Here is a 22,897-nt window from a genome sequence, read left to right as displayed (position 1 = left end):
TATAGACATAATGATTTGTTGGTTGAATTGTCTTACATGAAGAAAACACATAATTGCTGTCAATGTTTTCTCTTTTCTACATAGGCTGCACGGATGCCTTATATTCATAACAATGAACCCAGCGCCCGCTGGAACCCAGCGCTCGCTGGATTCCCAGCGGTGCTGGGACTCAGCGGGCGTTGGCATCATGGATTTCAATTCCAGAATTATTTCCTAAATTCTTCGAAAATCAGTGAAAATCGGGGTGAAATCCAACCACGAATTCTTTGAAAGTCGTCTGGAATCTATGTGAATTCCATGGACTTTTTAAAGTCTGTGAAAATTCACAACGAATACACCCCTCTAAACTTGTCATATCTGGGCGCATTATGCTTGTATACAAATAGCAGAAGTCAAATTTCCCTATAATACAACTCTAAAACAAATCCCAATAAATACATGATTAAGAGAGTGATTGACCTAATTAGAAGAATAAGAATAAGTTAGTGAAAGGATTTATATATAGATTTATTTGTTTTATCTTTGTTTGATAAAGCAGGAGAAATCTCGCCCCCTTTCTCCTTCTCCAAACACACGCACTATTCTAAAAAACACACACACACGCAGACTATACTACACAGTAGTACATAATCCACACGCTCAAATTCATGCACGCCAATTAAATCACGCAATTGCGTCAAATTCCCGCAGAAATTCTTCTTGGTATTGTGATGTAATTTTGCGATGACGGGTCGAGAAGGAGGGTACGTTGTACCGGCGGATCCTCTGAATGCCGTCGGCGGGTTGAAGAAGAAGGGCGGCGGGTCGCGCAGCTGGATCCTCTTGGATTCCTCGGGTCAGGAAATCGTTCTGGATGTCGACAAATACGCGATCATGCATCGCGTGCAGATACACGCTCGTGACCTTCGCATTCTCGACCCACTCTTGTCGTACCCATCCACCATCCTCGGCCGCGAGAGAGCCATTGTTCTCAATTTGGAAGTAAACTTTTCCGCTTTTCTTTAGGGTTTGTGTTTTTTTTTTTGGGTTTTTTTTTTTGTGTAAATTGTTTGTTGGAGTTTTTGTCTCTATTCTTTATTTTGGAGTAGTTCCGCTGTCTCTGTTTCGAGTGATAATTGAATTCTCTGTTTTCTGTCAAATTTTCTCAACTCTGACCAATTAGTCGTTTGGATAGTGAAGCTTTGAAATTTTGAAGATCGTGCGGGAGTTTTTAAACGAAATCTTCTGGTGTATTTGATGTGTATATATATATATATATATGTATAATTGTTTTCTTGTGCTGCATTTGAATCTCTATTCATTCTGAAGTTTAGTTTTCAAGTTTGTTTATTTGGTTATCTTTTTATCTATTTATGGAATATATTGTTGTGATATGTGCCCTGAGCCGTTGAATTGGTTCTATTTTCTTTTTTATTTATATCATATCATCATATCAAAGCGTGGGCTGTGAACATCATGTTAGAATGTGATTTTAATCTTTCTTATAGTTCACTATATATCCTTTATTTATGTGAAATATTGTTGAATTTCAGTACTTCTCTTTATGTTTTGTTTATTTTAAGTGAGCTTATATCTTTTGTTTCTATTGGTGCAGCATATCAAGGCTATAATCACATCTGAAGAGGTGAGCTTTTTTATGTCTTCGTTTTAAGTATTACTCTTGGTTCACATCCTTTTTGTTTATTCTGTATTTTAGTTTATCTCGAATTAGTGATATAATCTGTTTCGTTACTCTGAGCGGCCTAAATATGAGATCATTGCTTCATAGTTTGAACCAAATCTATTAACTATAACCAGTAGAGTGGATGAGAAGTAGGAGCAGAGTTTTGGGAGTTCATAAGCTTTTCATCTATTAAGTCTTCTTGAAACTGATAAATGTGTTACGATTTGCCTGTATTCGATATAGTGTGTTGCTTGAGTAGGATTATAGTTTAATTAGTCTGAACTTAATCTAATATCTTTGGTTTAAGCACTAGAAATTACTTTATGATAGGTTTGGAAGCTACAAGATTAATTAAATCAAATTCAAAGTGTTGGTCAAAGAATATGTTTGATTATATTCGAGTGACAGAAACTGCTCTTTTTTGATGCACCAAAAAGGAGCACTTTCAAATTCTGTAAATCTTTGTTAGTGTTATCTGGAATGATTCATCAAAACCAGGTGTTTTTGTTGTAGTATCATGAAATTATAACCAATCGAAATGCCTCTTGGAAACTATGATGTTTTCTGTTCGATGTGACGAAATTTCAAAATAATTATTTGTAGGTTTTACTTCGTGATCCATTGGATGATAATGTAGTTCCTATAGTGGAGGACCTCCGAAGGCGATTGAAACCACTAAATGATAATCGAGAAGTTAATGGTGATGGCAAGGAGTTGCCTGCGCAGCATGATGTTGAGACTGGTGAAGAAGACGGTATATCCATATATACTAAATTCTTTTCTTTTTTAATTTTTTGTTTTTGGTTTAAGTGGGAAGTATAGTTTTTGTTGCTTGATAAAGAAGTGGATCTGCTTGCAGTCCTTTCATTCCCTCTATACATTATTTTTTTTGCTTTTTTGTGTACAATGCAATCTTATGCAGATCCTGATAGGTTCACTAAAAACTGCAGATTCTCCATTTGAATTTCGGGCCCTTGAGGTGGCATTGGAAGCTATTTGTAGTTTTCTTTCTGCTCGCACAATCGAATTGGAGAGTGCAGTTTACCCAGCTTTGGATATGCTTACGTCAAAGGTAATTTATTTTAGTGTTTCAGAAATATATATTGAAAACAGGTGAAATCTAATTGCAGCACATTCTAGTAGGGCTCTATAATATGTGATGTGGAAAATTTCGTTTTCTTTCTTTTTCCGCCCTTTGGTGTTTGTGTTCTGATTCTGTGGTAGATTTTAACTTGTAGATGACTGAGCTTCCACATGCTTTGGTAGTTTTTAGTTTATTGACATGCATCCTTTGTAGGCGATGACTTCTCCTTTTCTTTACAGATTACTTTGATAATTTAGTTATTTAGTTTCTTACTGCATTTTCTGTATGCAACTTCTTTACAGATTAGTAGCCGTAATTTAGACCGTGTACGGAAGTTAAAGAGTCAAATGACAAGGTTGACTGCTCGTGTGCAAAAGGTAGAACTTCATTTTTTCCTTATTATCTTCGGTCGCTTGCAGTGATTTTTACAATGACAATATGCTCTTGTGCTTTAACGTATTTTTGGTCTCAGAAAGTGATATTTGCAAAGCTAAAGCAAGAGAAGATCATTGCAAATATCACTTTGTATTGAGGACACGTATATTTATTTTTACTGTTTTTTTTTTTTGTTTTGAACTCTTCTTTGCATACTGATATTTTATTTATTATTCATAGACTTATTCTTTATCATCCTGAAGGTGCGAGACGAGCTGGAACAGCTTTTGGATGACGACGATGATATGGCGGACCTTTACTTATCCAGGAAGTTGGCTGGTGCATCACCTGTGAGTGGCTCGGGTGTGGCTAGTTGGTTCTTAGCATCTCCTACCATAGGCTCCAAGATATCCAAGGCCAGTAGGGCAAGTATAGCAACCATGCGTGGGGATGAAAATGACGTTGAGGAACTTGAAATGCTTCTCGAGGTAGTTTCTCAAACCATATTCCCATCAGGTCTCTGAAGAAAATGATAGACGACTTACTATTTTTTTTTTACAGGCCTACTTCATGCAAATTGATGGCACATTAAACAAATTGACTACGGTATGTAACCATTATATATGCCCTTTGAACATATCATCTTCTAAAATGTGCTTCTAATTGGTGGGAATATAAATCGGTTTAAAATGTTGCATTATAATGGTCTTCTGTAATTAAATATTACTATATTGATTAGTATCTGATAATTTTCTCTGCTGTGTTATTCAGCTGCGTGAATACATTGACAACACCGAAGATTATATCAATATCCAGGTAAATAAACGACCAATGTTGTATTTAATATGCCAATTTTCTACGAATATACAGTCTAAAACTCGATTGTTCACCTCATCACAGCTTGATAATCATCGAAACCAGCTCATTCAGGTCTGTCTTAGCAGATTTAATCAAATCATTCATCCTTCACTGCCTTGCCAAAATGCTCATATTTTTCGTGTCTAATGCCAGTTGGAGCTGTTTCTGAGTGCTGGAACCGTATGTTTATCTATTTACTCGTTGGTAGCTGGAATTTTCGGTATGAACATTCCATACACTTGGAATGACCATCACGGATACATGTTTAAATGGGTCGGTAGTGAGGATCGAATTGCTTATGACTAGCTGGATGGTATTCTTGCTCTCACTACACTCAGACTATCTGCTTAATGTTTCCAGGTGGTCATCTGCACGGGGATCTTTTGCGCGGTTCTTTTTGTGCTTATAATGTCTTATGCGCGCTACAAAGGGCTCGTCGGATCTTGAGGCAGACGAGTGCAACCGGGGTCGAGTAATCCAAATTTGGAGCGGCCAAGGTTTTTATTTCTGGATATAGTTAGATGACATTTTCCGTCAAATCTTTTGATGAGATAAGAGGTAAAAAGGAAATCTCATCAAATACCCTAGATTGTGTTGCGTCGTAACGCAATTTATTTAAGTTGGGAATTTGTTGGGCTTACTACTTTTACCTGCTTGGGAATTTTAGATTGTTACTACATTACTTATTGACTACATATTAGTTTTTTTCTTTTTTTTACGACAGTGCAATATAACAAACCCTTGCTTCTGTTCAACATTGAAAGTTTTTCTCGCATGTATATTAACGGTTATGGGCGTGAATATATATAGTAACTACGTTTTTTCCTCCTTCATTTCATTTTCATTAAATGTAAATGAATATAATTAAATATTATCTGCATTTGAATAAGTAGTTTAGGGTACTAAAAAAGTAGTATTTGTTTTTGGAAGTCGAAAAATTGGATTGCAACTTAAGTTAGCATGGTATTAGTATTGCATATATATATATATATATATATATATATATATATATATATATATATATATATATATATATATAGGGAGAGGTTCAGGAAAGAACCATAAATAAAAAAAGAACGGAGAATCATTTTTAGCCATTCGATCATCAAGATCTACGGTGGATGCATCATCTTGTTGGATGAATGCAGATCCTGGGTTCGAATCCTGAAGGTAGCAATTTTTTTTATTTTTTTGAGTGCATTAATTTTAATAGCGAATGCATTATTTTTTACAGTGAATGCATTAGATTTGATGGTTCTCACGTTCTCACAAATAATGTAGTTCTCCCTAGAACCACACCCTATATATATATATATATATATATATATATATATATATATAGGGGAGGCTAAAATAAAAACCAAAGTTAGTCTATAAAATAAGAACCATTATAGGCCCTCAGATTTTAATTATTCAAACGGATAGCTTTTCAATCTGATTTCATTAACTAATTTTCGCCATATGTGATATTAGGATAAAAAAGTAATTTTATGATTTTAATAAATATCCTTTCCTTAAATGAAGGGATTACATTTAATCAAATATCATTTATTCCTTCTTTACATTCAATCACATATCTTTTATTCCTTCACAAAACTAAACTAACCACGCGTACAAGAAAGAAAGGAAAAACACAAGAACCATCTTTTGAATTCTTATGGAGAATGATTAATATATTATTTTGATGAACTGTTATGAATTATCTATTTCAATGATTGAATAGTCCGAACCAGTACGAATTAAACAATATTTAATAATGAATTATATGGGTCATTTGAATTTATAATTCCGACAAATTCATCCTAACATAAAAACGAAATTTTTAGAATGTGTACGAATTATCAGACATATATATATGACTCTTCAGTATGAATTAATGTCTTTATTAAATGGTGAGTATGAATTATTAGTACATATCAAATGTATATAACCATGCATACCTTCGATTCATTCTACAATAATTTATTAGTTGCTGAACTAGCATGAATTATTAGCCAGCAGTGTTTGAACTAGTGTGAACTTATACGAATTATTCTTCAGACATATGGATTATATAGGCCAGTTTATTAATTTACGGATTTAAGGCCAAGTAACTTACACAATAAATAATTCATACAATCAATGTTGAGGCTAAAATAATTCCTACGATAACCAAAATAATTCATACGTAAATAAAAAATAATTCGTAAGTAACTAAAAAATAATTCGTACAAAAACACAAATAATTCATGCAACACATTAGGGTGAGGCTAAAATTAATAATTCATACATAAATAAAAAATAATTCGTATGTAAATAAAAAATAATTCGTACAAAATCCAAAAATAATTAGGTTGGGATTGTGTTTTGACAGATTTTTATTTCCTAATTTAATTGGCGTAAAGATCGGAATAGTATTGCTAAAGAGATGAAATATACGTGATTGTTCAAAATAATTCATACATAAACAACAAATAATTCATGCAATCAGGCATTCATCACTGTGTGCCGCCTCCTCAACCCAGTTGAACACCGCGCAGAGCGCGGCCTGCTCTCCAAGCCGTTTCCAGCAACGCCGCCATGCTCCGCCCACCACTCCAGTTCAGTCGGATGCCGTCAGCGCCGTCCTGTGCATATCTGTCACACCTCCTCAGATTCGGACGCCGAGCAGCAGCGCCGCAACCACCACAGCTCACGCCAAACCACCGCTGCCATCCCCACCTGCGATTGCCGCGTCGTCCAGACGCCACCCCACACGTCGTCAGCGCCCTTATGCGATTTAGAACCACCGCGCCACCCTCCACCAGGACGTGCGACAACAGCCGTCCTCCACCTACGCCACCGCCAAAACCATCGTGTCGCCTCTCCGTCTGCCATCTTTAATTTGTGGGAGTTTTGGAAAAGGTTTTATTAAGATTTGATTGGAGATAGAAGATTTAATACTGAACACGTTAACTACCCATTATACCCTTTCTCCAATTTTAGTTGCGAACTATCAGGTTGTGCCTTATGAATGAAACGGTCCTACAAGATTTAATCAAAGCCATTCAATGATTGATGTGTGTGGTCAAGATTAGTTCTTATATTATAGTCTAAGAGGAGTTTTCTAAATAGCCCTCCCCTATATATATATATATATATATATATATATATATATATATATATATAGGGGGCGGTTATTCAATAAACCACCCTTATTTTAAGAATTACGAACCAGCAAAAATACATGAATTTTATGTATAACACGCATGAATAAACTGTATAAAGGTATGAATATCGAAAAAATAATTTTTTGCTACCTTTGGGATTCGAACTCATGACCATGAATATATCCAACAAGGTGATGAATCAACCGTAGATCTTGATGATCTAAGGGCTGAAAATGGTTCTTAATTTATATTTTAATAAGCGTTCTTATTTTAGCCTTCCCCTATATATATATATATATATATATATATATATATATATATATATATATATATAGGGGAGGGTTACAGTGAAAACACTTCTTAAAATGTAAATATAAACGTTTTTTAATGTACGAATTTTATCCAACAAGGTTACGAATTCATCCAACATGGTTACGAATTATGAAAAATAAATTTTTGCTACCTTTGAAATTCGAACCCAGGACCACGAATTCATCCAACAAGGTTAATATATATTAATTTAAGAATTAGATCAAATAAAAACTCATTTGAAAATATAAGCTTAAAACAATTTTCAGCAATAGTGAATTCATCATGTTTTCATAGTAGGTATTTAAGATGACTGATATATATGTATGTAACAAAAAAAAAATTCATCATTATGAATACTTCATATAATTATACTATAGAATAATGCATCAATAATTGAGGTATTCTCCAAAATGCAGTCATTTTGATCCATCAGAAGTTGAACAATATAAAAATTGGAGAGGAAAATAGATATGAAGTTGTAGGAGTATTAAATATACAGAAAACGTAAAGAAAAGTATCTACATCTTTCTGGTGTCTGAATTTTCTCATTGGCGCAAAGAAAGTAGATAGATTTGGGCAATACATTTCTAAAAGGTGAAAAGATATATAGATATCTATACAACAAGTGCAAAAAAGGGTGTGCCTAGACAAAAGGTAAAAACCAAAACATGTACAAGAAAAAGACTTAGGCATAAACTACACTATGTCAATTTTATTCAGATTCAGAAATCTCCCCATATTGGCAATCGGGTTCAGGATTCTCCAATCGCTCTCTCCATAATCATCTGCCCGAGTTTTGTGTACAAGGCTCGTTGCTCCTCGTAGGTAAGGTTCATCATTATCTACACCAACGCGACAAAGATAGATCATTCATGCATGATGGGAAAACCCCCCCTAAATGGCTACATTGGGAGTCTATCGGTTTACCTGATCAATAATCATCTCGAGAGATAAGTTCTGTGGCACGACAAATGACTGGTGATAGATGTACGCGAAAACAGCCATCACCATCTGCATAAACCAAATATTTCGACCAAAAGAAACAATTTCAGACAAAGCGTTATTACGACCCAACATCTCCTCAAGAAATCGTTCTGAAATGTGAGTGTTGAGGAGTCATTCATCTAAATGTGACGTGCATTCAAGGGTTGGAAAAAGGAAAATATTTTGGAGGGAGCTAAAATAAAAAAATTTAGCCAAAATAAAAGATATAAGGTTAATTTTTATTTTTAAAAAAGTATATGGTTGGGGGGATGCTGAAGCTCCGCCCAGCACCCCCTTGTGCCCGGCCTTGCGTGTATTTCATGATAAAATATTCACCTGGCAGTCCATTCTATCAGTAATCCCACCGTGACCAGGTATGCTATCACCAAAATCCTGAAAAAGGAAAACCGAAACCATAAGATATGAAAGAACTTTGGAGTTTTTTTATTTATCTTGATGACACGGGCATTATACGTATGTTAGTTCAGAGCTTAGAAACATAATGATATTAAACCTTGATATTGAAAGCCCTTTTGAAGCCGCTAGCGAAAAAGCCTCCGAAAGGTGCTATAATCGAAGCAAAGAGACCAAGACACAGAGCATGCCATTGTACTGGCAAAATGGAAATCTCTCTCCATGGGAACTGTGAAAATTTTAAAGTGTGGCGATAGCACGTAATTAGCCATAATATGAAAATGAATATGTTCCAACACAAAATTGTCTAAAAATATCAGAAAGATAAAACAGTATGATAGTAGCAAACAAGATTGTTACAAATTTCCTGTTGTCCATTTGATTGCAGAAAGGCTATTCCAATAATCTGATGTATTGCTGAGGAAGAAATACCAACCCGTTGAGGAAACCACTCTGGCAGAGCAAAACCCTCGGGTTTAAACAGCAAACCAGGATCGCAATGAAGCCAGCCAGATGATAAATCCTACATATATATAAAAGATAAGACAAATAGGGCTTCATTTCAACTATGAGGTGGATGAGGATAACTCCATTGAGTGAAAATGCTTTCAGACACTTTGTCGGGGTAAAAAATCTGATGTGGATTATATTTATGAGACCATTCGGAATGTTGTTTGCAAGCTAATAGGATATCTCATTGGTTAACAAGAATACCGTTATGGATATTGCACGAGGCAACACATTTTGTCCCCATAGAAGAAAAATACAACAGAGAAAATGAATTTAAACATAGAGTAAATATAAGCTAACAATTACCTTTCTTGGGCATGTCAACCATTGAAAGCGACCCAATACATTCGCAAGCTGGAAAGCAAGTGAAACAAATTTGTCATCAACTTGTGAATTATAATGATGATAATAGACCTTAAGCCCAATTGTAAATCAAGTAACAGATTTTTCACCATCTCAGTCTGGATAAATGCTTACTAAGAAAGCTGAAATGACGGTAGCAACAGATGCTCCTATGAAACCCTCCCATGTTTTCTTCGGCGATAGCTTAATCAAAGGAGTTTTCCCAAAGAAAAACCCAAAAATATAAGCAGCAATATCATTGACAATGATAAGTGATGCTGGAAGAAGGAACCTGCACAATTGTCAATCGGCATTTGAAGTTCTTTATCCAAGTTAAATTTTAAATGATGTAAGCATCAGATTTCGACCATTCCTATTAATCATATCTTCCAGTCGGGACCAACTATTAAAGCAAGAATGAGTAAGTTTCTGAGAAGAGAAAAATCAAGCATGCTAAAAGGAATCCAGAAAGAAGCTTCAATGAAAAAGCTACCAAAGAGGACAAATATAAGATGATGTATATTGTTTCATCGAATAAGATCAGCATATATGTAATCACTGTAATTTAGCATAAAATATCGTGTGAACAAAATGCTAAACGGGAAATATGAAGTGTTATTACCAGAAAATTCCTTCAAAGATATTTGCCACAGTAAATGACGACTGAGTGAACACCACAATCAGAATCATATGTGTCCATGCAAATTGGCCAAATTGATATTTGTACATCTTCTTCTTCAGTGTAAGAATGAACCACATGAAGCCTGAACTCACCAACAGAAGAAAATATATAATTGAAAAAATGTAAAATGCTATACGATTTCATAAGTGGATGACAATATTGAAAATTATATTTTGAACCCCCAAAAAGCATAAGCATTAGTGAAACTACAAAACAAGTACAAACTATAGTATATAAAAGAACAGTATTTATAATCATCAGAAGGATAGTACTTCAGGAGAAGCCTAAAGAGTGAGCTTCTTCAGAAAATGTGGAAAAAACAAAAGAAACACGTCGAACCAAGCCTTTGTAGATACCTGCAATATACAAGAAATAACAGGTAACCATGTGATACTTGATAAATCTGCTCACAAGTTTATACAAAACTTTGTCTGATGCGACAGTGTTCACTAGCCTCAGATTGAGAATGCGACCGTACACAAATAACATTGCTGTGAAGAAAAAGTGCCTGAAACATTGAAGTAATTTATAAAAACAGGAACCAAAGGAAGCCAATCAATAGAAGAATGGAACACAAACATAAGAGTCTGTCAAGAAACAAAGTCTCACACCAATTTAAGAGCCTGAATCCCGGGAGGCGTCTGTCTTCGGATGCTCTCCTAAGTAAATTGAACAGCTCCTTGGCCATGAAAATCTGGATAACTACTACCATTGCCCAGATATATAGGTGTCCCATGTATATTACGAAGCTGAACCCTCCAATCATCCAAACAGTTGAGTATGCACGGATCAAAAACGACTTGTACTTGTTACGATCATTAACAAGCAAATTGTTGCCATTAGATTTATCAACTTCAGGAGGGGCCTAGAGTTCAAGGAAAAAGCAAAGAAGATTTTCAAAAACATAATTTCCAGTATACAGTCAAAAGATAAAGTACTCCAAGTTGAGAATTTGACAAAGCATCAGAGAAGAAACATTTTCGACCAGTTTTGCTAAGGCAGCATTGCTAATTGTAACTATAAACAAGCTTTCGTTGCAAGTAATATGATTCCATGTAATGTGATGGTAGAAGGAGAAGTTGAAAGTCTTGTCCACAAAAAATTAACTCACACAGGATAACTGACCTCATTGGAACCTTTGCGCCGACGTAAGCGCGCAGTAGGTGTTGATGGGCACCCAGAACCAGGATCCTTTCGCATATTTCTCCAGGCTTAAAATCCCACCAGAAATGTTAACTGCAGAAAACCAAAAGCAAAACAGAATATATTGATCCTGATTCTCCTCTATTAATTCTTCCTGTATATACTACTTCTCCTATTTAAGTAACCCCTAAGAAAAGAACAACCTAATACAAATATAACATCGAGAGAGTAAAACAAAAAACTTAAGCAATATACAAACCCTTTATGTAATCTGACCCCAGCCAACAAAGAACAAAATCTCAAACTAAGCCCTATTTCCGGAACTCACGATGAAACAGAGGCAAAGAAACACACAAAATGAAGAAGAAGAAAAATCCCCTGGCAATCTATTACTATACACAAGAACATTACATGCCACGTCAACAGCACATACCAGCTATTCTCATCAATTCGAGGAGCGTCTAAAAATGTGCGAACCAATTCTTACGAGTACAGTAGCAGTTAAAGCATCCAACATCAAAAGTACGCATCTTTATAAGAAAAGGTAGAAGCCCTAGTAGATTGTACGAAATTCAAGAAAAACCCAGCTCGAATGCATGCATATATATAAATACATATATAAACATGTTTGTACGCCTGTGAGCTCAAGGATTTACCTCCCACAAATAGTATGCGTGCCGCCTTACGATTGAAAACAACAAAATTATACAAGATTTACAAGAGAATAGATGAAAGGAGGAAGAAACGGGAGATTAAGAGGCAGAGCGGGATCTTACCACTTTGTGTGTGTGTGTGTGTGTGTTTGAGAGGTTGTTTGTAACAAAAAGAGTGCAAACCATGAACTTAAAAGTGCTCGAATGATACCGTCTATTCAATTTTTGGGGGAAATTAGTGATTATGTTAAAGATTATTGGAGTTGAGATTCTCAATTTCTTTAATTTATAGAGTTGTGAAAAAAAAAAAAAAAAAAAAAACGTTTCCTCTTTCTTATTTTGACATTGTCTAGGATGACTAGATTTAAATGCGAAATTAATAGTAATGTCTACTAAGGATTAGTGTGATTAATACAAAGCATACTCTATCTATTTGTGGGTGCAATTCTAGATTTGATTAAATCAAAAATTATTTTGAATATAGATATCGACTAAATTATTTTTTTAAGTAAAAATATCGAAAAATTACACCCTAAATATTACAATATGAAAGATGGTTGCCACTTGCCATGTTTGCAAGTTTTCATGAGTTTGAACTATCGGAGATAGCTATACCAAAAAAGTGATGCTTAGTTGGCCACTATGACTAATTTCCTCCACACTTGTTTAAAGATTTTATAGAAGAAATGGTTCTTGAAGTTCAGACGCCGTTTTGATGGTTAGTTCGCCCAATACTAACATCCAAAACATATAAAAATAGATGAATTTTAATAAAAATAATTGAATGTATTATAAATAAAAAAAGATATATATATATATAAGTAGAGAGAACCATTTTAAGCTATTCGATCATCAAGATCTACGGTGGATGCATCATCTTTGTGGATGGATGCAGATGTACGGTGGATGCATCATCTTGGTGGATGGATGCAGATGCTGGGTTCGAATACTGAAGGGAGCAAAAAAATTATTTTTTTTGGATGCATTAAATTTAATAGCGGATGCATTAATTTGTATAGCAGATGCAGTAATTTTATTTGTTCTTATGTTCTCACTATAACCGCACCCTATATTATATATATATATATATATAAAATACTGATAATAACAATAATTAATTATATTATAGATAAAAAAAATGAACCAATCGTATGATTAAAAGAAAAAATAAAAAAATCTATTAAAAATAATAAATTGGAAAGTAATTTTAATGGACATCACAAAATGACAAAACAAAGACTATTTTTCAGAGATGAAGAAGACTCTAAAAGCGTTTTGATAATTGATAAGAACACCTTCAACAACAAAATTTGTTTCTAAATATCATTGAAATTCATCAGATAGCAACAAAAAAGTAATCAAAATTCATGTAAAATCACGAACATATTTAGACGAGAACCTCAAGAAAAAAATTAATCTCACAACCATATCATTCCAAGAATTACTTTGGCACAGTCAAGATCACAAGCTATGCAGTTGGGTAAATATGTGAGAACAAACGCAAAAATAGTCTAAAGATCTCAATCAAAACTCAAGTATGACTGGCAAAATTCCAAGAAAAACATAGAAAGATCAAAGCCTAGGAATTAAAAGTAAACACCCTTTCCTTCCTTCCACTGATAAAATCCTCACTTCAGAGGAATGAACCTCGACGAGTGTGTGGCACCGATACCGGGCCTTCCGTGCTTGACGGGCTTGTATGATATCGAGAACTCTGCAAGATAGTGGCCAATCATCTCAGGCTTGATTTCAACTGGATTGAAGGTCTTGCCATTGTACACTCCGAGGACGCTACCGATCATCTCAGGGACAATGATCATGTTCCGGAGATGGGTTCTGACAAGAGCAGGCTTTTCACCAGCTGGGGCTTCAAGTTTCTGCATAATTTGTAATATGAAACATTATTTGTGAAACATGTAAGAGTGAACTAAATGCAGTTCAGCTTGGACCATAAAACTACTATTAGAACTCTTACTGAAAAACTACTATTAGAACACAACAGAACTCTACTAAAGTAATTCAACATCATGGAAACAATCTCAAAAATAAAAATTACTTACCGCCTTGCGCAACTTCTTGATCAAAGCCATTGGCTTCCTGTTCAAACCTCTCTGAAACCTGCCCATTTACAAATAAAATTTAGAACAGAGTTCATACCATAAATAGCATAAAAATTACACATACAATGATACAATCAAACACGCAGAGCACACATAAATGCAGCAACTCAGGCATTCAAACTGAATAATTAGCCGGTTCACAATGGCATAAAGCACTATAGTTATGCATAACAAAAGGTGACATAAACCGCTAAGATAATACAAATGACCATGCTTCCACAAATAAATCAATCTATAACAATATCATTGTTAAACATGTTCATCACATGAGATTCTCTATCCAAACAGCATCTAATCTCCAATCCAGTATCGCCCACAAAGCTACTATACTCAATAACATTATAAATATACACGTCTAATAATGTTGGAAAAGAAAGAATACACTATTTACGGTAGAATAATATGACACGGCAATAAAACAATGGCAGCGAAAAAACGTCTCATAAGCCAGCTTTACTGATGCATCCAGTAATCTAATCCTATTTTCCAAACTTCAATTCATATCATACAACATCACATCAGCGAGAAAAACTATTTTCTTAAACCGTTAAAGCAAAAAAAATATAAGAAAAAAACATAGGATTGGTCCTTCTTCTAGCAAGAGCATGGAGGAAAGATTTCCCAAAAACAAAATTCGAACACAAAAACTAGAAAAAAAAATAAGAAACATAAATACGATTGCACCTTCTTCTAGCGCGAGCGTTCAAAAGCTTGACGAGCTCATCAATGGGCATATCGAGGAGCGCATCGAGATCGACGCCTTTGAAGCTGAACTTCTTGAATGTCCTCTTCTTTGGCTGCGCCGCCGCCACATCTGGATTAACGTCCGCCTACGAGAACATACATAGAGTCAGTAAGGACGGACGCTACATACGCCACCGGAAATCGCGCGGCTGACTACGGAGAGAAAGAGATCTTACCATTTGTTGCCGGTGACGGTGAGTCGCAGTAATTTGCGTTACGGCTAGGGTTTTGCTGTGCTGAGAGGAGAATTGTGGTTCTAAAAATTAAGGGGTTTTATCAATGAGGGCGATAACGATAACAGTTGGGCTGTGTGTATGGGCCTTTCTTACTGGGCTCAAGGCCCGTATATCATGAATAATAATAATAAGGCCCTGAGTCCAGTAAATTTACTACGACAAATAAAAGCCCTTAGCCGAGTAAATTTACTACTACAAGTCTCCAAATAAATGCCTTGGGCGGCTGGGCCCAGTAAATTTACTACTAACGACTGTTTTTTTTTTTTTTTGAGCAATACTACTAACGATTTTGTTATGAATGAATTCAAGAACATTAACGTTCATCTCGTAATAATTTTTCAAAATTCCCTCAATTTCTACCAATCATAATTCTCTCATCTTCTCAAATACTACAAAATCAACCATCATCCTTTCATCTCAATTACATGCAAATTGGAGGCTTATCCATGCTCACTGCATCTTTAGTCTATGGCTAATTCTATTCATAACCCTCATTTTACTCTTTATAACCTCTTATTTAATAAAATAGCAAAAAATAATTAAAAAGTTACTATTTCACCCTAATCTTTATAGCCTCTAAATTAAATTATAAATATATCTGTATAATCTTAAAATTTTAAACATCAAGGAGGCTATACGTATTCATCATCTTCTTCATCTCCAAGAAATTCACAACCATATACCCTTTGTTGTTTGGGATTATATTAGGGCTTGCAATTTGAGATCGGCATACCTCGAGGCCAGCCCAAAATAGTCCAATTAATTTAACGTCAGACTCTAATTGCGGTCGATTACAATAGACGATAAGCAATACAAAGCCAATTTGAGCCTTCTCCTTCAGTTGAGGGGGTGAAAAGTAAACAAATTCTGATTGTTTTTGTGAAGCTGATCAATGAATTTCTTCATCTCATCAACAGGGAAATTAACCGGATCCAGTGTGAAATCTTTGTAAGCATTCATGTAATCAATGTCGGTCCACATCACTTCTAAAGGAATGTTAGCGTTAGCATAGCTAGCCACCACATTCTCAACCCCGTACACAGATTTGTAACCATATTTGCACTGGTGGAATCTTATAATTAGAAACAAATTAATAAATTTCTAAGAAAAAAGTTAAAGAAACATGAAACTAAACCATGCAAGCATGTACTAACTGAAAGACCAGTTGCTCCATCATTGAGATTTGGTCATTGAGAGTTTTGTCCGTAGATCCCCTGGAAACAATGGATTCTCTCTTTTGTTGATAAATTATATAAGTAAATAAAAAAAATTAAAGATCGTACGACGGAGGATTCGAACCCAGGATCTCAGGTCTTGGACATTAACCTCTTACCACTAGGCCAACACGCGTACACTCAATCTTTTTCTCTTAATTTATACTCCTTCCATCCCAAAATAATGTTCCAAAAAAATAGGACACGAAAATTAAGAAAATCTATATATATATAAAAGGAAAAGTAAATGTAAATAAATTCACTTAAAAGGATATAATTGGAATTGAGGAAAAAATTTATATACCAACCGTTGATTCCATTTTCCAACAAATGTGCATCATTGTTTTATTTTCTTTCTTTCTTAATTATTTTTGTTTAATTATAAGTTTTTATAATCAAATTGTGATTTTAGGGCATTCATTTCTTTTATTTCTTAATAACAAAATTGATTACTATATCTCTAAACAAACTCAATAAATTTAATATTAAGGACCGTCATTTTTTTTTCTTTCTTAATAACAAATTTAAATATGATAACTTTTTATTTTCTATTAATGTATGTATTTTTTTTGTATTCGTACAATTATCTTTTATAAGTATTAAATTAAGTTTGGATATTTTTATGTGTCTATTAATATTTCAAAAATAATGTGTTGAGATAGTCTGTCAGGGACCAATATGCTTAATAATAATTATTTTTATCCTTTAAATTATGAAAATCTTTGATGAAATTATAGCTTCACTGAATAATTTTTTGGTCCAGAGTTTAAATCTCATAGATAGAATTTAATTAAGCATTTTCACAGCAAATTCATAATTCACTGAATAAATTTTTGGTCTAGAGTTTGAATCTCATTTAATTTGTATAATTATATAAACTCCCTATATAAGTGATATTATACCTATATATAGACACATGTTATATTTTTATATGAATTACTTAGGTTATATTAAAATATTAGATCACTTTGCAAATAATAAATTTGGTATAAAATTTTAATTCTATTAGTTTATATTAATATTACAAAACATATATATGCACAACTTACGTGATGAGGATGAAATTGGACACTTAAATATATTCAGATCTAACTTCAGCGAAAATACGAAACATGAGATAAAGGCGCATGTCTGAGGCTAAAGGGCAATCAGAATAAAAGTGGGAAGCGAAAGATTTATATTCCAACTACATAAATGCATATTTTAAACACGTGGCAACCAACGATTTGCACTTATCAAATATTATTATTTGGGCCTCGAAACCGGACTAAATGGGCCTTAGTATTGTATCTCAATAATAGACTATAAATAGACCCCCTAAGATTAAATGTAAACAAGTCCTTCCATAAGAGTAAATCAAATAAACAAATGCTATCTTCTTTTCCACATTTTTTGCACACTCAATTTCTTTGTTCTTAGCTCGATTTTCTTCAATTTTTTCATAAATTTGCCGTTGAATCCAACTCAACATTACGCGAGTCTAAAATTATATTCACTGCGCATAGCGTGGGAGGTACACTAGTGTAGATAAAGTAAGAGAAAGAGATAAATAGAGCAGTGAAAAAGTAAGAAAGCGAGAGAGAAAGTAGATAAAGGAAATTATTTCATTTTTGAATTGTGATTATAAATGGATCGTTCAAAAAGAAATTAGGGTATTATTATTGGGATGGAGGGAGTACTTGCAGGCTTGCAGCTCTTTCTTCTTTGCCCCTAACTTTCCCGCTCTACCTGCGGTTGGATGTTGCTTTGAATCTCATTAGATCTGTGTGGACAAGCTGATCGAGACCAATTCATGGACATCTCCCTCTGATTCTCCACCACAAAAGCAGTAGCTTCTCGTGTGGTGAAAAGCGGACGGTCGGAGCCGCCGCCCACGACGTGCATTGCGGCGAGGAGATTGCTGATTTCAGTACGGGAAGCAACGTCGAAGAAGGTCAGTTGCTGGAAAGAGAGAAGAGAGGGAAAGAGAAGAGTGATACATGATTGTTTGAGAGAGATACAGAGGCAAAGGCAAATTTGACTTTTTGTGGTTAATTTTTAAGTCTTCTTATTTTAGTTGAGTTTTTTTTTTTTTTTTTTAAATTACTCCCTCCCTCCGTCCCACTCCAAATGTTCACTTACTTTTGGGCACGGAGACTAAGAAATGTGTATAAAGTAGATAAAGTGGGTATAAAGTAGATAAAGTGAGTTGGTGGAAATTATTTAAATATTAAGTATAGAGAGAGAGTGTATTGCCAAAAAGGGTATGAGACATTTGTAGTAGGACACCCCATTATAGAAAGTGGGACATTTGGAGTGGGACAGAGGGAGTATTATATGAGAATGGATATTTTGATACATTAAACTGAAGTATTTACATAGATGGAGGGCTGTCGATCAGTTCGGGTTCAGTTACTCGTACCCGAATTTTCGGTTACCCGAACCTGAAATTGTCATATTTCACTAACCGTTCCTGAACCGTTTTAGGTGTTCGGTTACCCGATTCGGTTATTTGGGTATCCAAAATATCCATTTAAAAAATTAAAATTCAGATAATTTGCTAGATAGATTATTGGGGTTATTGCCAGAAAATACATATACTTTATCAATTTTCTGATTTATATCATGACCTTATAATTTGGCCAGAAAATACATCAATTTTCAATTTAATTGCAATTATAACATGACTTTATAGTCTGGCCAGAAAATACACCAAGTTTCAATATATTCTCAATTATAACATGACCTTATTTAGATTTATTTTCATCATAGATGTATTAATATTTATATTAAATTGTTATGTATAAAATATTTTTAATTGATTGATTAATTTTTATAAAAATTAAGTTAGATGATTATTATTTCATAATAATTATTTCATAATATATATATATATATGTATGTATTTTTAAGCCATCAATATAATATCTTGTTATATATATATATATATATATATATATATATATATATATATATATTTGATTTTAATATTCTATATTTATTTAAATTATGAAATTATAAAAAAATTACGTACGTATATTATAGAAACTATGTTAAAAAGTAAATATTATTATATACTCCCTCCGTCCCCAAAATAAGTTCCTCTTTGGGGACGGCACGAGTTTTAAGGAAAAATGGTAAAATGTATTGATAGTGAAGAAAAATATGTTATAATTAGTATTGAGAGTGATGAAAAGGTGAAAAAGTGTTATAATTAGTATTGGGAGTGGTGAAAAAGTGAAAAGTAAGAATAAATAAAGTATTATTAGTGGTGGGGTAGTTGTCCAAAAATGGAAAAAAAGAAAGAGGAACTTATTTGGGGGATGTCCCAAAAAGGAAAAAGAGGAACTTATTTCAGGGACGGAGGGAGTATTATTTACATATAGATGTATATTTATCAAATATATATGTATTTATGTATAGTATATTGTGAGATGAAAAGAAAATTAAAAATATTTAATGTATTAAACTTGGTATTATTATACTAAATTAATTACAAGGTCATGTTATAATTGAGAATAAATTGAAACTTGGTGTATTTCCTGGCCAGACTATAAAGTTATGTTATAATTGCAATTAAATTGAAAATTGATGTATTTTCTTGCCAAATTATAAGGTCATGATATAAACCAGAAAATTGACAAAGTATATGTATTTTCTGGCAATAACCCCTAGATTATTTGAACCCTAGTTTCCAAAAAATACATAAAGCAACTTATCCACTAAACTGAAGCTCATTCTTATACTCTAAATATATCATAATTTTATTTTACCTAAGAATCGATTTTTTTTAGAGTGGATTTTTAAAATGGCCACTTTCATATTGTAAAAATAAAAAATGTCCACTAAAATAAAAAACTTAAAAAATGTCCACTGTTACCAAAATGCCCTTCACATTAAAAATTAAAAAAAATGTCCACTTTACATCACCCCTTTAAAAAATCCCGCAATTCACAACCAGTGTGAATTCACAACCAAATTTTTTTTGGTTGTGAATTCACAACCAGTCGAATTCACAACCATAATTTTTGGTTTGTGAATTCATAACTAGTCGAATTCACAACCAAATTTAATTCACAACCAGTCGAATTCACAACCAGAATTTTTTGGTTGTGAATTCACAACCAGATTTATGTTGGTTGTGAATTCACAATCAGTCGAATTCACAACCTGAATTTAATTCACAACTAGAATTTATTTTGGTTGTGAATTCAAGTAGTTGTGAATTTGGGGTTTTTAAAGTTTGAATTCACGGCTAAAACTGGAATTTATTTTGGTTGTGAATTCGAGTTTTAGTTGTGAATTCATAGATTTGATTGTGAATTCAACAATATTAAGTTGTGAATTTATCGAGCTGGTTGTGAATTTAAGAACATTAAGTTATGAATTCATCGAGCTGGTTGTGAATTCATAGATCTAATTCTGAATTTAAAAGCATAAAGTTGTGAATTCATAAATCTAGCTGTGAAATTTAGAAAATTAAACCTACTAACATAAAATCTACCACAAATGAATTCTTGATTAAGTGAAACATTAATTAATCAATTAAGCTGTAGGCTTTTGCATACTAATCAAAAACATCAAACCAACAAAATCTCCAGGCATCAAACCAAGAATATTAATTTGACTAATCTCCTTCCTCACACCAAATCTTCTACAAACAGCCAACAAAATTCACAAACAAAAGTTCAAGAAGATTTGCAATATTCACAAACAAAATTTCAGATATGCTTTTACAAGGAAAGAGAGAGAGAGCGAGATAAGGAAAGAGATTATAGATCTACAACATAGTACACAGATTCAAGCATCATCTAATTCATCGGGGCTGCAGAACTCAGCATCGGAGGAGAATTGGAGATGCCGCGTCTGGCGGCGTAGATTGAGTAGAGGCAGAGAGCAGCGGCGCCGTGTTTGCGCGGCGGGGATGTTGCGCGCCGTGTTTCTCGACCCCCTCATCCTCCACGTCGCAGCCTTCTCCACCAAAACCATCTCAATCTCCAGCATCGCCGACCCGCCGCCACCGGCTGTCGGAGGCGCGGAGACGGACGGTGAAGGAGAGGTAATCGACGAAGGAAGAGTTGGCGGCGAGAAAAATGCCGTAGGAGAAGGAGAAGGCGATGAGGACGCAGGAGCCGCCGCCGCCATTTCAAGCACTCCAGATCTCCAGATCTCCGGCGATCGACGGCAACGCCACTTCAAATATTGGAGCTCGAAGTCGGAATCAATGGATTCCGACGCTCTAACCACTGCGATGCCTCCGATTACGCCACCGATTGATGAATCCAAGGAATCGAGATCGCCGCGCGACGATGACGGCCACGGCACGCACACTTTCACCACCGCCGTCGGATCCATCGTCTCTGGCGTGAGTTTCTTCGGTTACAGCGGCGGCGCAGGGACGAGATCGCCGGCGATCTGAGCTCGAAGGGAGGGAGGGAGAGAGAGAGAGAGAGAGAGAAGGGGGAAGGGAGTTGACTGTGAGGGAGAAGAGAGAGAAGAGAATGAGAGAAAAATAGAGAGTACATATTTTTAAAGGAGGGTATTTCTGTCTTTTCAATCAAAAAGTGGACAGTTTTAATTATTTTTATCTTAGTGGACAATTTTTATCTTTACAATATGAAAGTGGATAGTTTTATACTCCCTCCGTCCCGCTATTCATGGCCTGTTTCTTTTCGGCACGGGAACTAAGGAGAGTTAAAGTAGATGGATAAATATGATGACCCACATGTTTAAGGATGTTGTTAATATTACTAATTATTGCTGAAATAAGATTTTATTAAAAGAAAAGAAACTTAACAACGGAGAACCAAAAACCCTTGAAAGCACAAAGCTGCAGACTAAGGGCCGAGCCTCGTTAAAAACCTCATAACAGCTGAGGAAAAAGAGTATTCGTCAAGGACCAAGGTTGACAGAGCTGAGTTAGGAGGTCTCAAGGATTCCGGCCGAACCATTACCCTTAGGCCTCCCGGCTCACAACCGATCCAGAACCAAGAGAAAAAAAACCAAAAAATTAAGCGAATCGAGTAAAATAGGGAATAGAAACATCTTCCTTGACAAAATCATTTAAACCAGCAATGGCATGAGGCCAAAAACCCTCCTCCGAAGCTTGTGAAGCCAAAAAATCCGTCGATCTGTTGCCCTCGCGAAAGATGTGAGAAATGCGCCACGTGAAAGTATGGAGTTTGGAGAGAGCAAGCTGCCACCGAGGCTTGAATCTCCAAGGAACCGTCTCAGAAAGCGACCGAAGAAGCTGAACCACGTAAGAAGAATCCGACTCAAACCAAACTCTCTCCCAATTTGCGCGATGTGCAGATTCAATCGCAATAATAATAGCTAAAAGCTCTGCTTCGAACGCAACCCCATGGCCGCCTGAAAAATGATAACAACCAAGAACGTCGTTGAAGGCATTCCTAAAGACGCCCCCCGCATGAATCCTCCCTTCCCGGACCGAGCCAT

At 34.8% G+C, this 22,897-nt stretch overlaps 3 protein-coding genes across 7 annotated transcripts; 1 reads left to right on the top strand and 2 right to left on the bottom strand.

Annotated features, from left to right (window-relative positions):
• The first annotated feature begins 359 nt into the window (after nucleotides 1–359).
• Nucleotides 360–4,735, top strand: LOC131001099 (magnesium transporter MRS2-I). Its single transcript, XM_057927318.1, has 11 exons — nucleotides 360–981; nucleotides 1,595–1,624; nucleotides 2,267–2,417; nucleotides 2,614–2,735; nucleotides 3,050–3,124; nucleotides 3,386–3,610; nucleotides 3,684–3,728; nucleotides 3,894–3,938; nucleotides 4,023–4,052; nucleotides 4,134–4,253; nucleotides 4,341–4,735. Exons 1-11 carry the CDS (start codon nucleotides 724–726, stop codon nucleotides 4,425–4,427), a joined length of 1,188 nt encoding a protein of 395 aa, XP_057783301.1. The 5' UTR covers nucleotides 360–723; the 3' UTR covers nucleotides 4,428–4,735.
• A 3,150-nt stretch (nucleotides 4,736–7,885) lies between these two features.
• On the bottom strand, nucleotides 7,886–12,408 carry LOC131001098 (phosphatidate cytidylyltransferase 1-like). 5 transcript variants are annotated; one of them, XM_057927317.1, is made up of 13 exons: nucleotides 12,152–12,403; nucleotides 11,478–11,588; nucleotides 10,964–11,217; nucleotides 10,709–10,860; nucleotides 10,293–10,434; nucleotides 9,806–9,962; nucleotides 9,635–9,682; nucleotides 9,255–9,341; nucleotides 8,919–9,047; nucleotides 8,741–8,797; nucleotides 8,348–8,431; nucleotides 8,173–8,262; nucleotides 7,886–8,059 (listed from the first exon to the last, which is right to left on the bottom strand). In XM_057927317.1, the coding sequence occupies exons 2-12, from the start codon at nucleotides 11,550–11,552 to the stop codon at nucleotides 8,173–8,175; spliced, it is 1,275 nt and encodes a 424-aa protein (XP_057783300.1). In that variant the 5' UTR covers nucleotides 11,553–11,588; nucleotides 12,152–12,403; the 3' UTR covers nucleotides 7,886–8,059. The 5 variants fall into 5 exon arrangements, with proteins under 5 accessions (XP_057783300.1, XP_057783296.1, XP_057783295.1 ...); XM_057927313.1 differs by having other exon boundaries at nucleotides 7,886–8,262; nucleotides 12,272–12,408; XM_057927312.1 differs by having other exon boundaries at nucleotides 7,886–8,262; nucleotides 12,152–12,399.
• Nucleotides 12,409–13,554: 1,146 nt separating this feature from the next.
• LOC131001097 (40S ribosomal protein S15-4-like) lies at nucleotides 13,555–15,337 on the bottom strand. Its single transcript, XM_057927311.1, has 4 exons — nucleotides 15,189–15,337; nucleotides 14,953–15,098; nucleotides 14,209–14,266; nucleotides 13,555–14,025 (listed from the first exon to the last, which is right to left on the bottom strand). Exons 1-4 carry the CDS (start codon nucleotides 15,189–15,191, stop codon nucleotides 13,777–13,779), a joined length of 456 nt encoding a protein of 151 aa, XP_057783294.1. The 5' UTR covers nucleotides 15,192–15,337; the 3' UTR covers nucleotides 13,555–13,776.
• Between the last annotated feature and the right edge of the window lie 7,560 nt (nucleotides 15,338–22,897).

The sequence above is a fragment of the Salvia miltiorrhiza genome, chromosome 8 (genome assembly GCF_028751815.1).
Source record: "Salvia miltiorrhiza cultivar Shanhuang (shh) chromosome 8, IMPLAD_Smil_shh, whole genome shotgun sequence".
Lineage (NCBI taxonomy): Eukaryota > Viridiplantae > Streptophyta > Magnoliopsida > Lamiales > Lamiaceae > Salvia > Salvia miltiorrhiza.
The sequence above is the reverse complement of the archived record's forward strand: the minus strand, read 5'-3'. Positions and strand labels throughout refer to the sequence as shown.

What these genes read in the sequence shown, in the direction of transcription:
- LOC131001098 (XM_057927313.1), bottom strand. Translation starts at nt 11,552, where the DNA reads ATGCGAAAGGATCCTGGTTCTGGGTGCCCATCAACACCTACTGCGCGC. An exon ending in GGTTGACATGCCCAAGAAAG is followed by an intron (nt 9,342 to 9,634) that starts GTAATTGTTAGC and finishes ATATATATGTAG; the next exon opens with GATTTATCATCTGGCTGGCT. An exon ending in CTGATAGAATGGACTGCCAG is followed by an intron (nt 8,432 to 8,740) that starts GTGAATATTTTA and finishes TGGTTTATGCAG; the next exon opens with ATGGTGATGGCTGTTTTCGC.
- LOC131001099 (XM_057927318.1), top strand. Translation starts at nt 724, where the DNA reads ATGACGGGTCGAGAAGGAGGGTACGTTGTACCGGCGGATCCTCTGAAT. An exon ending in TGACTGCTCGTGTGCAAAAG is followed by an intron (nt 3,125 to 3,385) that starts GTAGAACTTCAT and finishes ATCATCCTGAAG; the next exon opens with GTGCGAGACGAGCTGGAACA. An exon ending in CATTAAACAAATTGACTACG is followed by an intron (nt 3,729 to 3,893) that starts GTATGTAACCAT and finishes TGTGTTATTCAG; the next exon opens with CTGCGTGAATACATTGACAA.
- LOC131001097 (XM_057927311.1), bottom strand. An exon ending in AACGCTCGCGCTAGAAGAAG is followed by an intron (nt 14,267 to 14,952) that starts GTGCAATCGTAT and finishes GTAAATGGGCAG; the next exon opens with GTTTCAGAGAGGTTTGAACA. An exon ending in TCAAGAAGTTGCGCAAGGCG is followed by an intron (nt 14,026 to 14,208) that starts GTAAGTAATTTT and finishes CAAATTATGCAG; the next exon opens with AAACTTGAAGCCCCAGCTGG.